This window comes from Ursus maritimus, unplaced genomic scaffold (genome assembly GCF_017311325.1).
Source record: "Ursus maritimus isolate PB19 unplaced genomic scaffold, ASM1731132v1 scaffold_25, whole genome shotgun sequence".
Taxonomy (NCBI): Eukaryota; Metazoa; Chordata; class Mammalia; order Carnivora; family Ursidae; genus Ursus; species Ursus maritimus.
Window position 1 is genome coordinate 4,415,472 of NW_024425008.1, and position 15,377 is coordinate 4,430,848.

Below are 15,377 nucleotides of genomic sequence, written 5' to 3' on the forward strand. Positions count from 1 at the left end.
ACTTCCAGCTGCAGCAGGGTGAGTTCCCTGGCACACCTAGCTGGACCCCTGGAACTCCTCAAAATAACAGTTTGAGACTCACTGCATTCCACCCAGAAACTATAAACAAAGTTGCCTTCCACACTCTCCTGCTCTGTTCCAGCCCCTGCCCAGCCCTCCAACACGAGGCTTTAACATTCTGGGGCATTCCTGGGTCTAGTCTGCACCTCAGGCCTGTAAAGGAAACCTGCCCTCTACCACTGAGTTGGATACATGAGGCGTGAACTCCTCATTTCTAGACAGCCAGCCTTCAGCTCCTGCCGTCAGCACTGCACTTTGGGGACACCCTGGATCTCACTGAGATAGGTGTCACCAGCTCATTCTACAGATGAAGACACTGAGGCTCTGAGGGACGTGCTGCCCGAGGCCAGACAGTCTACCTGCAGCTGTCCCGCTGCGCCTGACTTCGACCCCGCGATGCAGCTTCACGTGACCGTTGGCCGGACAGCCGCTGTCCCAGGCAGCCGGTACTGCTATGGAAGTCCGGCTGCTGGGACCCGTATACCCCCTGGGGAAGAGGCTCCTTCCTCCAGCTCTGTGACAACGGCTGCCTACCAGAAGTGTTCATGGGCCCCAGACCCCGGCAATCTGTGTGTAAGGCCTCATAACTATTGTGGGGCTTTCTTTTCTACCCTTCCTGACACATTCTGGCTCAGTCACAACATGAAGTTTGTCCAGCCCTCCCCCGACTGCCCCCACTGCCCGTCATTCCCGGTGACCTACTATGACTTTGGCATGAGTTGGAGGTTGCTGGATCTTCTGATTTTGAAAGTTTCTTGGGGTCTTAGTGGGAGTTTGAGAAGTGAACCCTCTGTTTTGGTCTGGGGTCTCCCCACTCTGTGCTGAGTTGACAGTAGGAAAGGTGAGGCCCTGGGCTCCTTGAGGCTAGAACAGGGAAGCACCTGCCAGCTAGGGCAGGCTGCCCTACCACCGGGAATGTCTGACTCATCGGCCTCAGAACCAAAAGGGAAATAGTGGACAAACGAAGCTATTATCTCAAGCCCTCCTGAGCACTGACTTCATGTTCCTCAGGTCTCTTCTGAAAGAACCCCTGGTCCTAAGTCCCAGAGAAAACCCTTTTTTAGGAAGGAACAGGTGTATCAAACCTGTGTCTCTGGGGCTAGGAGGAGAGACCTTGGGAGCAGCCCCAGCTCTGCTCCTGACTTTCTGTGTGACCTGCAAGTCCTTCCCTCTCTGGGCTTCAGTTCTGTCAGCTGCAGAATGTATACTCCGTTTCACGATGCCCAAGGCTCTCTCCCGGTTCCCACTCATCGGCCCACCTGGGCCTCAATTATCTGTCTTCCACACCAGCAGTGGCTTCGAGGGGAGGCTTTTCTCAAAAATTCCCTCTATGAGGTGGCTGGATCCCAGCAACCTGGGGTCTTGCTTTAAGTGTCGCTAGGGCCCTACTGTTCTGGAACAGTGGGAGATGAACATACGGTGATTGTGGTAAATTCTGAGAGAACCTCCAGTAGTCTAACAGAAGAATACTGGACCTGGGGACAAAAGGTGAAATTAGGCTGCGAGCAGCTGGAAGGAAACCAGCTGTATTTACTGGACACCTGTGAGTGTCTGACACAGGAACTGTGTCCGGTAATCCTCCCACAATCAGGGGTGTTATTATATCCACTTTACAGATGGACTGACTTGCTGTAAGCAGTAGAGTAGAAATCTGAGCCCAAGTGTGGGGAGAGCACACCCAGAGGGCATGGAGGCTCCTTCCCTCTTCCCCACACCTCGCCCTTGGCATCTCATCCATCGGGTTCTTCCTGAGTTATATACTTTATAATAAACCAGTGATCTTGTGAGTAAAATGTTTTCCTGAGTCCTATGAGCCATTCTCGCAAACTACTCAAACCCCAGGGGGTTGTGGGAACCTCCGATTTACAGCCTGTTGGCCAGATACACAGGTGACAACCTGGGCTTGACTGGTGTCTGAAGTGGATGGTGGGGCAGGCTTGTGGGACAGTCTTAACCTGCGGGGTCTGACGCCACCTCCTGGTGGACAGTGTCAGGACTGAGGTGGCACTCGGGACTGCCTGGTGTGTGGAAACCGCACACATCTGGTGTCAGACGTGAAGGACTGTGGGCAGAGGAGACACACAGGAGTGTAACAGGAGTGGCCTTCCTTCAACTAAGGGATCCTGGTGCCAAAATGGACGTTCTTCCCACTGTGCCATGTTGTTTTCACCACATCTCCTTGTTTGGGGAGGAGAAGAGGAAAGTGAGCTAATCCAGCTTCTCTTACTGCCCGGCCAAGGGCTCACCTCCTCCCTCTGGGGCTCAGTTTTCCTCCGCTGTAAGACGGGCACAGCCATGGTGCTATCTACCTGGCTCTGTCACGTGACAATTATATGAGACACCAGCCGTGATCAAGAAGGAATGAGTCTGATCTTCACAGAACTTCTGGCCCACCCTTCTAGACTCAATAGCCTCTTTTTATTACAAACATTTTATAATGTTCCTTGTGTTATCGTCGGTGAGATTCATTGGTTATACAACCTACCTACATAAGTTAGAAAAAAAATAATGCCTTCAGTGTACTATAAAGGAGACAGAGGAGTGACCCGTAATAAAGTGCACACGGCAGGACGTAAGTGCGCAGGCCTGGCTACGCTAGGAGACGCGGTTGCCCGATGCTTGTACCTGCCCCCAGACTCACCATGACCAAGGGGAGCCGTGTGGATGACAAACAGTCTCACAGGTAACAGTGCTTCCAAAACAGAAAACAATTCTTGGTAAAGTTACCAACAAACTAAAGCACAATTTTCCTTTGAAGAATGTGGTAGTTGCATTTCTAGAAAATTCAGCACACATTAAACCTGCTTAAAGGAAAAAGGAGCACTTTTCTTAAAACAGAGCTAAGTTCTGGCTCAGAAAATTAAGTTTTTTACCTCCATGTGCTCAGGGGGACATGCAAACTATTCCTCACGTGGAGGCCTGCTGTGCACACTGCAAGACATCCAGCACTCCTCGCCCCCTGTTCACCATGTCCCTGTGTCTCAGCTGTCCCTGATGAGAACTACTTGTCTAGTCCAGCCCTGCCACTCAGCTCTAGACTACACGGGGGCTAGAGCCTGCCTGAAGTCACGCGGAAGGCAGCGGCTGACTGGGCCAAGAACTGGACTCCTAATGTCTAGGCCAGGCTCTCCCACGGGCTCAAGCGAACTCCTGGAGGGTTGAGTTTTCCCAGAACTCAGACGCTGAAGCAGGAGAGGCATCTTCCTTAGTCAGTAGGACTTGGCCAAGCGGATCACCGACACAGACCTTCCCACCTGTGCTGTGCAAAAGGCCTCAGAAACTGTCCACACCCATGACCTCCCTGCACTCCCATGCTGGGAGGCACACGTGCCACCCACCTTACAGATGAAGAGATGGAGGCCCGGAGAAAGGAAGTGACTGGCTCAGGGCGCCTGTCGGTTAAGTGTCATGCCAGGCCCAGCATCTGGGTCTGCTGACTTCCCCAACACCATGGCCTCTTAGTCCCCGAGCAGACGGCAGCTCACCCAGCACCACACAGAAAGGGCTGTGACTGGGCACTAGCTTCGTAAGAGACCTCGGGGGACAACTGACACTCCATGCTCCAGCTGAGGGAGTGGAGGCCCACAGAGGTCACTGGGCCTGACTGAGGTCCCACAGTGAGTGAATGGGAGAACCAGGACCAGAGCCAGGCCTCCTGAGTCCCAGTCCAGAGGAAGAGGACCTGGGGACTGTGTTCCTTGCACACCACTGAGGGCCACATCAGAAGGCTGACACAGCCCCTCCCACTTCCTGAGCTCCTGCTGGGTGCCCCTCCCACCCCACAGGAGTCCTAGAGGGCAGTGGTGACCTAGGGTAGGCAGGGTGCATGTGCAGGGCTGGGGTGCTAGCTGCAGCCACCCAAGCAGGGGGCAGTGGCGTCGCAGTAGGTACGAGACTGGGCTGCAGCATGACCCACCGAGGTCTGTGCTCTCTAGAGCTGGGGACTCCCCCACGTCCCCCCCTTCAGACACAGAAACAGCTCCACAGTCAAAACGGAGTTCTGGGGAAAAACATAAACGAAATATCTCTAAGATCCTCCCCATCTTTAACCTTTTTTTTTTTTTTTTAAGATTTTATTTATTTATTTGTCAGAGAATGTGAGAGAGAGCACAAGCAGGGGGAGTGGCAGGCAGAGGGAGAAGCCAACTCCCCTCTGAGCAGGGAGCCTGATGCGGGACTTGATTCCAGGACTCTGGGATCATGACCTATGCTGAAGGCAGATGCTTAACTGACTGAGCCACGCAGGCGTCCCTAACCTCATTTCTAAATATAAGTAAATATAAACACATAGCTCAGCGTGGGAGTAATTTACCTGCACCTGTGGTTTTCTCAGGGAGAGGCTACATTTCTTTCCCTAACAAATAGGAGAAAAGGAGCACCACGGCCAGGGATCTAATCAACGGTGAGAAGTAACGGGCGAGAGCTTGAAAGAGAGGAAGACTTAAACCACCACCACCAATCAACAGGACAACTTGAAGAGTAAAGTCCTCCGGGGCTGAGGACTGCAGAGGCTGGTAACTCCCGTACGCGTCCCCAGCCCAGCCCCCCTAAAAAGATCACAGTGGGTTTTAAAAGAGTGTATGTTTATCAGGCATGTACTGTGTGTCAGGAACTGCTCTGGGCACTGTACAGGGATGAGCACAGCTAATCCTCAGGACATCCCACGAGGCACGATGGCATGAGTAGCCTTCCGTCTTTACGGTTCAGAAGCCTGCGCATGGGGAGATCAAGCAGCTGGCTCCCACACCTGTATCATTCCCAGCAGGGAGGGCACTGGGCTCCTGGCTGTGAGCACAGAGACAGGAAGGGGCGACCCCTGCTCTCTGGGGCGTGCGTTCAGGCACTCAGCACTCTACAGCTGGTTCTGGGTGCGGTGAATGCGGAAGCACCGCAAAGGCGCTGGGCTGCCTTGGGGACATGACAGACATGACCCTGCCTCTCACGGCAGCCAGGCTTGAGCATTACGTCGGCAAAGGCCACGTGGACAGGGAAGCGCCGGGAGCGTGGAAAGGGGCATGAGAGGCGCAGACTGGGGAGCGGGGTGGTGCATGGAAGTTTCAGTGAGAGAGAAAAGGTAAGTACACAAGGAAGCACAAAGAAGGAGGAATGAATAAAGACAGGCCAGAGGAGGGAGCTAAGAAGGTGGAGGAGGGCTTCTGAGCGGAGGGCTGAGGTGGATGGGCAGGACTGGATGGGCACAGTAGGGAGGGCAGGGCTGGGGAGGGGAGGGCTGGATGAGCAGGGCTGGAGAGGGCAGGGTAGGGAGAGCACAGCTGGGGAGGGCAGAGCTGGGGAAGACAGGGCTGGATGGGCAGGGCTGGGGAGGGCAGGGTAGGGTGGGCTGGGGAGGGCAGGGCTAGATGGGCAGGGTAGGTAGTGCAGGGTAGGGAGGGCAGAGCTGGATGGGCAGGGTAGGGAGGGCAGGGATGGGAGAAGTAAAGATGAAAAGAAATACCCCCAGGGAAGGAGCAATATTTGAAAAAACCTGGCATTAAGCTGTGATGTCTGCCCTTTCTAGATTTGTCCTTGGCTATGTGCCCTTATTCTACTGGTCGCATATTGTTTGAAAAGACCACAAGCTCATCAGAAGGCTCTCTGTGTGCCCTTCTTGTCATTTTTGGTATCCTTTCTCCTTTTTTTTTTTTAAAGATTTATTTATTTATATGAGAGAGCGCACATGTGTGAGTAGGGGGAAAGGGCAGAGGGAGAGAGAACCTGGAGCAGACTCCCCACTGAGTGCGGAGCTGGACGCAGGGCTCTATCTCACAACCCCAAGATCATGTCCTGAACTGAAATCAAGAGTCAGACGCTTAACTGACTGAGCCTCCCAGGCGTCCCTTGGTATCCTTTCTTCTTTTAAAAAATATTCCTGAGATAATTTAAAATGGTAATATTTCCAGCCTCCTCAAACCCCAGAGCCTCGGAACCCTGCCCCTCTGGTTTCTGTCCATTTTTAAAGCAGAGGACAGTAGGAGGGTGGGTGCCAGGGCCAGCAGGCAGCAGGGAAATACCCTGGCCAGACATGCCCTTGAAGAGGGGGGCAAGGGTGAGAGGGGCCTGTGCTAACCGGGAAGCTGCCCCACCTGCCAGCTGAGCTTCTGGCAGAATCTAGGTCTTCTAACTCAGACCTCCCTTTCCTCCAAGAAGCCAGCTGAAGGAGCAGCCGAGGAATCTCCCTGCAACCTACCAACATGACTCTAGATACTGAACTTGAACAAGTTCCTCCAGTGGAAGGAGAGGTCCAGGGAACGACAGACAGTGCAAGTGAGGATTTTCTTCTACGGCTGGAACAGTAACGATGCCTGAAACAGACAACGCAGGTGCGACTTCACAGGGGCTGCTGGGGAAGGTGCATTTATGATCTAGCCCATGCCTGATTCCCACCACATGACGCCAGACTGCCTCCACTCATCTGCCCAAGCAAACGGAAGATCCCGCTGTCCTTCGAGGACGCACACCCTTCGGGAGTGGGAAGTCACGCAGGTGTGACTAAAGGTGCAGGAAGCTCACACTTGGCCACGCTGTCCTGCATCTACTGCAGCCATTGCTGCAAATAACAGAAAAATGAAACTGCCAACTAACATTCAAGAAAAGCTCACCCATACTAGCACACGAAGGCACAAACTGAAAGGATCCGTCTTCTCTTGCCTGTGCTTCCTAGGGTTAGCAAGAGTGTGAATGCCCAGTACTGAGGAAGGCTGGGGCAGAGGGTGACTGTCACACGTGCCAGGGAGAGTATCAGCTCATGCACTCATTCTGGGAGGCATTTTGGCAAAAAAGATCAAAGCTTTAAAAATGTATATACTGTTTGATGCAGAAATATGGCCAAGAAGCAACTGGACAAGTGTGCAAGGATGCGCTGTAAGACACAAAGCACACTTACAAGTACGTAACTGTACAAGGAGGCCTTCCACTACATGAATACAACAGGGAAAAATGGGGACAGCCTTTACATGCCTTTACATTTAAAAGCAAAAGACTGGTGACATCATGGCGCATCTTCACAGGGCACCCGACGTGCTATTCTGGCCAGAGGATGTGAAGATCTGACTATCTTGGCATGGAAAGACATCCATAGCCTGGCGCTAAGTGAGAAAGGGTTACGAACAGATGTGCAGACTATTTCCGAGGAATAGCCGTTCACTCACATACGAACCCAAAAATGTCTGGAACGATGTACATAAGTGTCAACAGCACTCATCTCTGGGTTGTAGGGTTACAGTCCACTTTTGTTTGCTCGTCTGTATCTTCTCTTTTCCATGATAACCAAGCACTGACTTGCTCAGGGACCCTAGATGCCGAGGGGCCCTGTCTCCCGGGTGTGCTGGGGGCCCTTCAAGGGGTGAAGAGGGCATCCCACTGCTCCGGTTTCTGCACAGGGCTCTGCCCGCTCCCAGCAACGGTCACAGTGACATGATGTTCCCTCAGCGGTGAACGAGAACTCACTCCTGCCCGACACGGTGCACAAAACCGCCAGGACTTACAGAGATCTGCTCAGGTCTGCAGCCCTCCTTCCCCGGATGGTCCACAGAGAGGTCCGTGTTTAAGGTTACACGGTGGGTCAGAAGCAGGCTCACACAGAAGCATGTAGAAGCTGTTGCATTTATCAGGCTACTGAGCTGTGAACTGGCATCTGCTGAGAATACGCTGTGGCACGAGGAAAGCCGAGCTTGGCTGGGTGTCCAAGTGCAGCCTGTGAACATTCCTCCCCCCGCCTGGTAACTGGCTTTACCCAGGTATTGGTGTGTTCCCACTAAAGACAGCACCAGAGCAAGTCTAGGGAAGCGCTTTCTGGAGCTGATGCCAGTGATGCAGGGGTCGAGATGATGCGGACCCAGGGCACAGAAGCCCAAGTCTCCGGCCACCTTGTGAGCGACGGTAATGTGCCATGTGCCGCGCCCGCTGCCCAGCCCAAGTCCCTGTGATCCCCAAAGTGAGGACACCCCAGCTGGCCTTCTTCCCCGACCTCCTGGGGCAGAGTTGTAGAAAAAACACTGGTATCTAACCAGAAGCCCGAAACTTGTAACTCAGTTCCACTGGTAGGTTCTGGCAGACGCGCCACCTTTTTAAATCTCCCGTGCCCCCGCCTCCCCGGCCGCATAAACATGTGTAACAGTAGCCGGCCCAACTACCTCCTGGGGATAGAAGCCAACTTATAAGCACTTTAGAGTGTAAGGAAGTACTTACTTCCTTAGCCAGACAAGGTCTTTCTGTGGCCCTCATTCCCCCCACCCGAAGCTGTTTGATCAGTGGGGACCTTTCCTTGAGAAGGGCAGGGGAGGGGCATGTGGGAGAGGCAGCCTGGTAAAACGCAAAGTGCCCAAGCTTTTAAGAGAAAGTACAGATATTATTATTTACTCTACTGTTATTACTCTGTGATGTCCAACTAGCCAAAGAAGCCTCACTCGGAGTTCCTACCTCAGCACAGACACCATCCTGGGCCATCACGCCCTGTGGCGTGGCATCCAGAACCCCAGGAAAGCAGAGCATACAGTGTGTGAGCCAAGCTCTGTGAAGAGCGGGAACCTGCACGGATAGCGGTGACCACAGCGAGGAAGGACCCACCGTGCCCACCGACGGGGGCTGCGAGGAGGTAGTGCTCTTCTCCACTAAGACAGCTCCTCCCACCCCCCCAAACCACCTCCAGATGTCAGTTCCTGTAGCAAAAGCCCCAATAACCCAGTGATTGACTGAACCCAGAGACTGTGGGTCCCCAGAGAGCCCCAAGCTGGCTTTGCACCCCTGTCCTCTGCCCAGGGAACTAAAACTACCGAACTCCAGGGTGATTATTTATTTTACTTGCTGAATTGACTTTAGGCTCTCTGGGTGGGGCCTGAAGCTGACGAATGAGTCTCTAAAAGTCGTTGCAGAAGAAAAGCCGATTTTGTGGGTACAATGTACAATGTCAGTAAACAGATCCTCCAAGGGTCCCATGCCTGTCACTTTCACGTAGGCATGAGGCAGCACAAACAGGACTGTGTTGTGCCCATTCTTTCTCTAGCATACCCTTAAGAACCCTGGCCGACAGTGAGCCCCATGCGGTGGAGAGGCAGGGAGGGACAAAGAAAGAGCACAGGCTCGTGGTTCTCTGCTGGTCTTCAGCACACGGATGGCGCAGATTACTGAGGGAGCACAGCTCTGGGCTGTGCATTTCAGCTACTCTCTGGCCCTGTAATCACAGGGAAGTCGCCTTCCTCCCTGAGCCTCAGCTCTCCAACCTAGACGTCATCTGGGCCCTCCGCTCGCAGGGCTGTGGCAAGAGTTGGGGTGGGGGGGCGGGGAGACCGTTTACTACACAGGGCTCGGAAACCAAGGTTTGCTCTGATGGGGGACCTTCAGGTTTGTATGTAGGCGTCTCGTCTCTGCCAGGCTCTAAAGACCCCAGAGGGGCCCCACTCGTATCTGCCTCCATGTGAGGAGGTGGAGGTGGGAAGTGCCCAGCAGGATTCAACGTGAGAGTCCCTGAGTCTTAGAAGACACAAGCCCCAGAGGCCTGCCGGGGGCGAAGCCTGCCGGGGGAGCACTGTCGAGGTGCCAGGCACCACAGAGGGCCCTTGAGTCCCCTCCGCAGCTCTGTTGTGGGACCGGTAACCCTACATTACCAGGAAGGCCACCGGAGCTTACAGAAGATGACCATGTTTAACACGATCAAAAGGCAAAGAACCAATATTATTTGCGCTCCCATCACACACCAGGCCCTGGATGCTAAGTGCTTTCTCAACATCTCAAAATGAATCTCATGACAACCCTGGGAAGTAGGGCCTGTTATCCCAGGGCCACAGGTGGCAGAACGAAGACTCAATAGAAGATCCGGCTGCCCTCCAACAAATGCTTTTTTCACTACGGTGAACCGCCTCCCACCAAGGGAGGGTAGGCTGGGATTTCCCGACACAGAGGGGATTCACTAGAAAACAGCACAATGATCTGGCAGCATGAGGCCTTCTGTGGTGGCTGATGGACGGAGGTGGGTGGATCCACATGGCACATGGCAGCCACAAGCAGCCTGGGAAAGAGATGAACCGTTCCCTGCGGGACTCCCTCCAGCACAATGTTGAGGGAGAGAGGTCAGGTACAAGGTACGCACTGTACGAAGTACACACAGTGAAGTTCAAACACAGGCAAAACTGCTCTGTCGTCTCAGAAGCTGTTGTCCCCATCCCTGGGGGAGGGTGGGAGGGATACGGTCTCTCTGGGGACCGGTGGGTGTGGGGGATGCTGGAAAAAGCTCACGGAGCCGCACATCTCCAGCTGCTGCACACCTCAGGTGAAGGAAAAGCAAAACTCACTCAGTGGGCCTGGATCGCCTTCCACCAAAGGTCAGGCCTGAGCAGCAGGAGCTCGGGCCTCGGCCCACGCACGAACTGGGACAGGCCATTGCTACTCATGGTGCGGGTGGCCACCCGCACACAGTGACCCCAATCCGCCCCGACAAGGACATTGTCCAGCCCAAAGGAGGCAGAGGAGGTAGGGGGTCCCAGCTGACACGGGTGAGTGACTTCCTCATAAAGGCCACAGGTTTCTCACTTGGAAATGAGGGTGTATTAGCTTAATTAATTAATTAATTTCCCTGTGACTATGGTAAATTTAATAAAGCAACTAGTAGTTTTTATTTAATGGGCAGCTGCTCTCTGATTAAATTAAAACTGTTTTTGACCCTCAATGTGTCCACTCGTACAGATCAAATAAAGCTGAGCGCTCACATTCTGGGGCAGGTGAGGTGGCTGAGATCAGAAACCTTAAACCCAGCTCACTTCGCCAGCAAGTACAAGGCTCTTGGGTGGAAAACAGTGTCATAAACGTGCTGGGTGCCTGCGATGCTTCAGGTACGGCTCCTGTCACTCAACACAGCTGTGCTCAGGCAGCACCCCACCACGTGTCCCGAGTTTTCAGTGGGAAATCCACACACCTTGGAGCCTTTCTGAGGTGGGGAGAACACTCCACACATACCCATTCTGTGTATGACCCCGGGGGAGCATACTCAAAACATGTTCTTTATTTACTTAGAAAAATTCTCCTAGGGTTTCCATTGCGTCCCAAAGCTGCCATCTATGAGGCCCAACAGATCTATAAAAGCCATCTCCCTCTAAGTACCACATCCCCGAGTTCCCACCCTGACTCTGGCAGCAGCCGCAATGGCAGTGACACTACAGACAAGTGCCAATGGCGGGTGACTGCTGTGTGTCGGGCAGCCTGCTAAGGATTATACACTCTGCCCCTGAAACTTAAAAGCAACCCTTTATCACCCCCGTCTGACAGATAAGACAACTGAAGCCCCGAAAGTGAACTAACTTGTCCAAAAGGTACTCAGCTAGAATGCGGCAGAACCAGGACTCAAACGTAAACCCAGTCTGACTAGCTCTACCAAGGTTAAGACCTCTAACAAACCGCAGGACCGTCCCCGTGGACGTCAAGACACCTGCACCCTGGAAGGCTCTGTGTTCCCTCCGAAGAGAACGCGGTCAATCTCCAATAAAAGCCACGTGCATTTTTGCCCTGCTCAGAAGCTTTTGCTAGCTCTACCCTGCCCCGCTCCCTCCTCCAGGCCCACCATCTACCCCCAGCATCAAGCCCATTGTCTTCTAGGTCCTTGGGGCCCTTCACTGTGAAGTTTCACATCCAGCTGCCTCCCTCTGTGTGCCCGAGGCCCCCACAAACACTGCCGTGCACTCTCCCACATACGCCGGGCTTTCAGGCCTGGATGCCTTTGCTGTCCCTCCACTGCCTGGCGTGCCCTCTCCTCCTCTGCCTTGTGAGCTCCTCGCCCTTCCAAACTGCAGCCCAGACGTCCCTCTCTGCGTTCCCTCAGTAGCCTGCCTGCACCTGGCTGGAGCACTCCCCATGACCATGGTGTGAGCAGTTTACGAATCTATTACTCAGGCGTGTCTCAAGCAGAAGGACGCCATCTATTCATTTCTTACACTCAGTAAATACTTAGTAAAAGTTCATTAACAACATGAATAAATACTTTCATTCAACAATAGATTATTGCTTGTTCCCTCCCACCTCTCCTAAATACGTGTTCTAGAATACAGAAGAAAGATGACGCACGTAAAACAGATCAGGGTCTATAGCTTCGAGAACACGACAGTACAAAGCTGGATCTCACAAAGGCAAGAAGATGTGAACACCATTCTTTCTTCCTTCAAATTGTTAACATGTCCCTTTGAGCTGGAGTCAGGCAGCAGGCCTGAGAACCCACGTAACGTCAGCCTGACGCTGTTGTGGGGCTAGGACACCAGGAGCTAGTGACGGGGGAGGGTGCGGGTGAAGGAGAGGGGTCTCGGCAAAGTCCCACTTACCTCCTTCTTGGGAATTCATGATGTTCAGGGCGAATAGCATGGCATTGGAGAACGTGGTTGCCTCTTCCTTACTTGCAAAGTTCAAGCCGTAGACCTGGCGGGCATCTCGCCACTGGTGGAAGGTCGGCGTTGCCTGATTGTACTTCAGCCCTTTCACGATTGAATAATTGATCACAACCTGGAGAGGAAAGAGACAGAAATACGTGTAAATAAATACAAGGTAAGTGAGCGGGAGAGCGCGGCTCCGGGGCAGGGTTACTGTGTCCCCCGGGGCTAGCAGAGGACAGGGAGGCGGGGTGGGGTCAGCAGAAGGAGACAATGTGGCCAGGCAGCTTTTCAGTATACCTACAGAACGGGGAGGGTTTGAAAACCAGCTATTTCATCTCACTAACAATGCAGTGTAGTCAGACCCTCTAGACCAGAGGCCTGAGCTGGGAGTCAGGTTCCCAGGGTCCAGGGGCTGGTTCCTCCTTCCAGCCATGTCACCCAAGATGGTCATGGCACTTTTTTGGGGCCCAGTTTCTCCAGTTATAAAATGGGGGTAATAATGCTTTACCAACCTAGTGGGGTTACTGGGAAGCCCACGCTGCGATGTGTATCTTATCTAGATTTCTAGGCATGGTGACCCTAAGGGTGGGAGTCTTCTAGCTCCTATCTATGCCTCCCACAGCTGCGTGCACAGTGTCTGGTACTTGGATGCATTAACAAGCGGGTTATTAATTAAAAGGATACGTCAGAAAAACTAACGCACTGCACAAATGCACAGCATTATTAGTCCATCAACAAACCTCAACTGTCTGCGAGGAGCCAGCCAGGCCCAGTGGGGAAGGCCGAGCCCAGAGCGTCAGGGGCTCCCAAGAAGCTGGGGCAGCTGCTCAGGTCGGCCTGACCTCACAGCTACTCTCTCAGACATCGAACAAGGACTTCCAAGTTCTCCAAGGTGACAGTAGTAAGTGCAGCTCAGGGAAGCCAGTGGGAGGGCTGGAGTGGTTAGTCTCCTCAGAGTCACGTGATCCCACCTCAAGGACTTACGAGCCATCAGTCTTCTGGCCTGGGAAGTGGGAAGATTCACCCTGACTGTGGGACGGCACCCTCATGGCGTGCTGTGAGGATTAGACCCTGTGTGTGACACACACAGTAAGTGGTCAGTAAGTGCTGAGAGATGGCCCGCTCCCTCCAGACGGAAGTACGCAAGCAGAGTCTGGGTGAGGCTGTGGGCGACGCGATGGGAAGATCCTGCTTTGGGAGACGTTTAGGAGGAAGACTGCTCAGATCTCCTCTGGCGGAGGCTCCAGGGTTCTGCGATCTGAAGCTGGAGACAACTCTGTCTCCTGTCCCCCCCCCCGGTCAGGAAGGTGAGCTCAGGAAAAGAGTCAGAGATGCAGAGGGACGTGGCCAAGCCCTCTGCTAGCGGGCAGGGCCCTAAGACGTGACCTCTGCTCTACCACTCTCCTCTACTGCTCCATTCTGCTGTGCTGTTGGGTAAGGTCAGAGGACAGCAAATACAGCCAATATCCACAACAGCTTTTTTCCCAGGTCTTAGCCAGGTGGAAGGTGGGGTTGGGTCATTCTATACTGGAGAGAGAGAGTGCACACGAGTAAGCAGGCGAGCTGAATCAGCTAAAGAAATACAACTGTTTCACATCTTGACACAAGGAAATTGTGGCCAGCATCTGTACCCAGGCTCCTGGACTGGTTCTCTCTCTAAGCTGAGCTCCAGATCCTCAGAAAAAGGGCTGGAGGTTTTGTGACGTATATGCACAGTAAGGAGCACAGTGACCTCGGGTTAAAATGCTCTTAAGATGACAGCACACTCATGGCAGCGTAGAGACCAGAGGGAGGCAGCAGGCCCTGTCCCTTCCGCCACGGGAAGACCACACCAGAAGTTCTGCGTTCAAGTGTTTCAGTTTCTGCTGCTGTACTTTTAGTGGGTGTGACAAAACCAGAGCAGCCCAGAAGGAAGTGTTTCCAATGGAAGGAGGTCTGGAAACCATACTGTATTGAGAACGGCTGAGGGATCTTGAAGCAAGATGACAGAAGACTCCAGTGTATCACGACTGCTGTGAATGGTCTATTTTGGTAAATGTTCAGTGCACATTTCAGAAGGCTGTATATTTTCCCGTTGTTGGCTGTAGTTTCCATAAATGTAAATTAGGTCAAGTTGGCTAATAATGCTATTCAAATTTTCTCTCTCTTTACTTTCTTTCTGCTTGTTCAGTCAGTTTGTTGGAGGTTATGAACTCTGGATGATTAGAACCTCCAACTCTGCTTCTGGATTTGTCCTTTTCTCCCTTTAGATCTGTCCGATTTTGCTTTATATGCTTGAAGCTATATTATTAGATGTGTACAGATTTAGGATTTTAGGTCTTCCTTTTCAATAGACTCCTTTCATCATTGAAAAGGTCCTTCTATACCTTTACTAATACTTCTTGTCTTAAAGCCTACTGTCTATAACATTAATAGAGTCACACCAGCTCCTTCTGGTTTGTAGGCTGTCATTCCGGTGTTTGTAAGGTTTGCCTTTTTCCGCTCTCCCATGTTCAGCCTGTGTCCTTATCAGCTTCATTTTTAAAATAATTCTCCAAGCTCTGGAAGGACTGATCTGGACAACTGCCGAAGGATACACTTACTGTATTTTATTTTATTTTAGACTGAAAGTGTGAGAGACAGAAAGACAGCCCACAAGTGGGGGGAGAGGGGAAGGGGAGAGGGAGAGGGAGAGAGAGAATCCCAAGCAGGCTCCACACTCAGAGTGGAGCTTGACGCAGGGCTCAATCCCACGACCCTGAGATCATGACCTGAGCCGAAATCAAGAGTCGGATGCTTAATTGACTGAGCCACCCAGGTGCCCCAGGATAAACTTATTTTAAAAGGTCCTACTTTTTCTTGTTCAAGAGCCCACAGGCACCGTGTCTAGGGGAGGGGTGTAGGACTGAGCGACAGGGCCTTTCCTGTCTTCCCAGGAAAGGCCCTGCAACTTCAAACACTGTCTAGCATGCTTCTGAGGCCTCTGAGTAC

At 52.8% G+C, this 15,377-nt stretch overlaps 1 protein-coding gene across 4 annotated transcripts in view; it reads right to left on the reverse strand.

The window, feature by feature from the left end:
- Window positions 1–15,377, reverse strand: part of EVL (Enah/Vasp-like) — a 70,810-nt gene that overhangs the window by 37,329 nt on the left and 18,104 nt on the right. For all 4 annotated transcript variants that reach the window (XM_040641439.1, XM_040641437.1, XM_040641438.1 and 1 more), the window contains exon 3: window positions 12,360–12,537. In XM_040641439.1, the coding sequence (XP_040497373.1) occupies window positions 12,360–12,537 (178 nt within the window). The remainder of the gene's footprint in view (window positions 1–12,359; window positions 12,538–15,377) is intronic.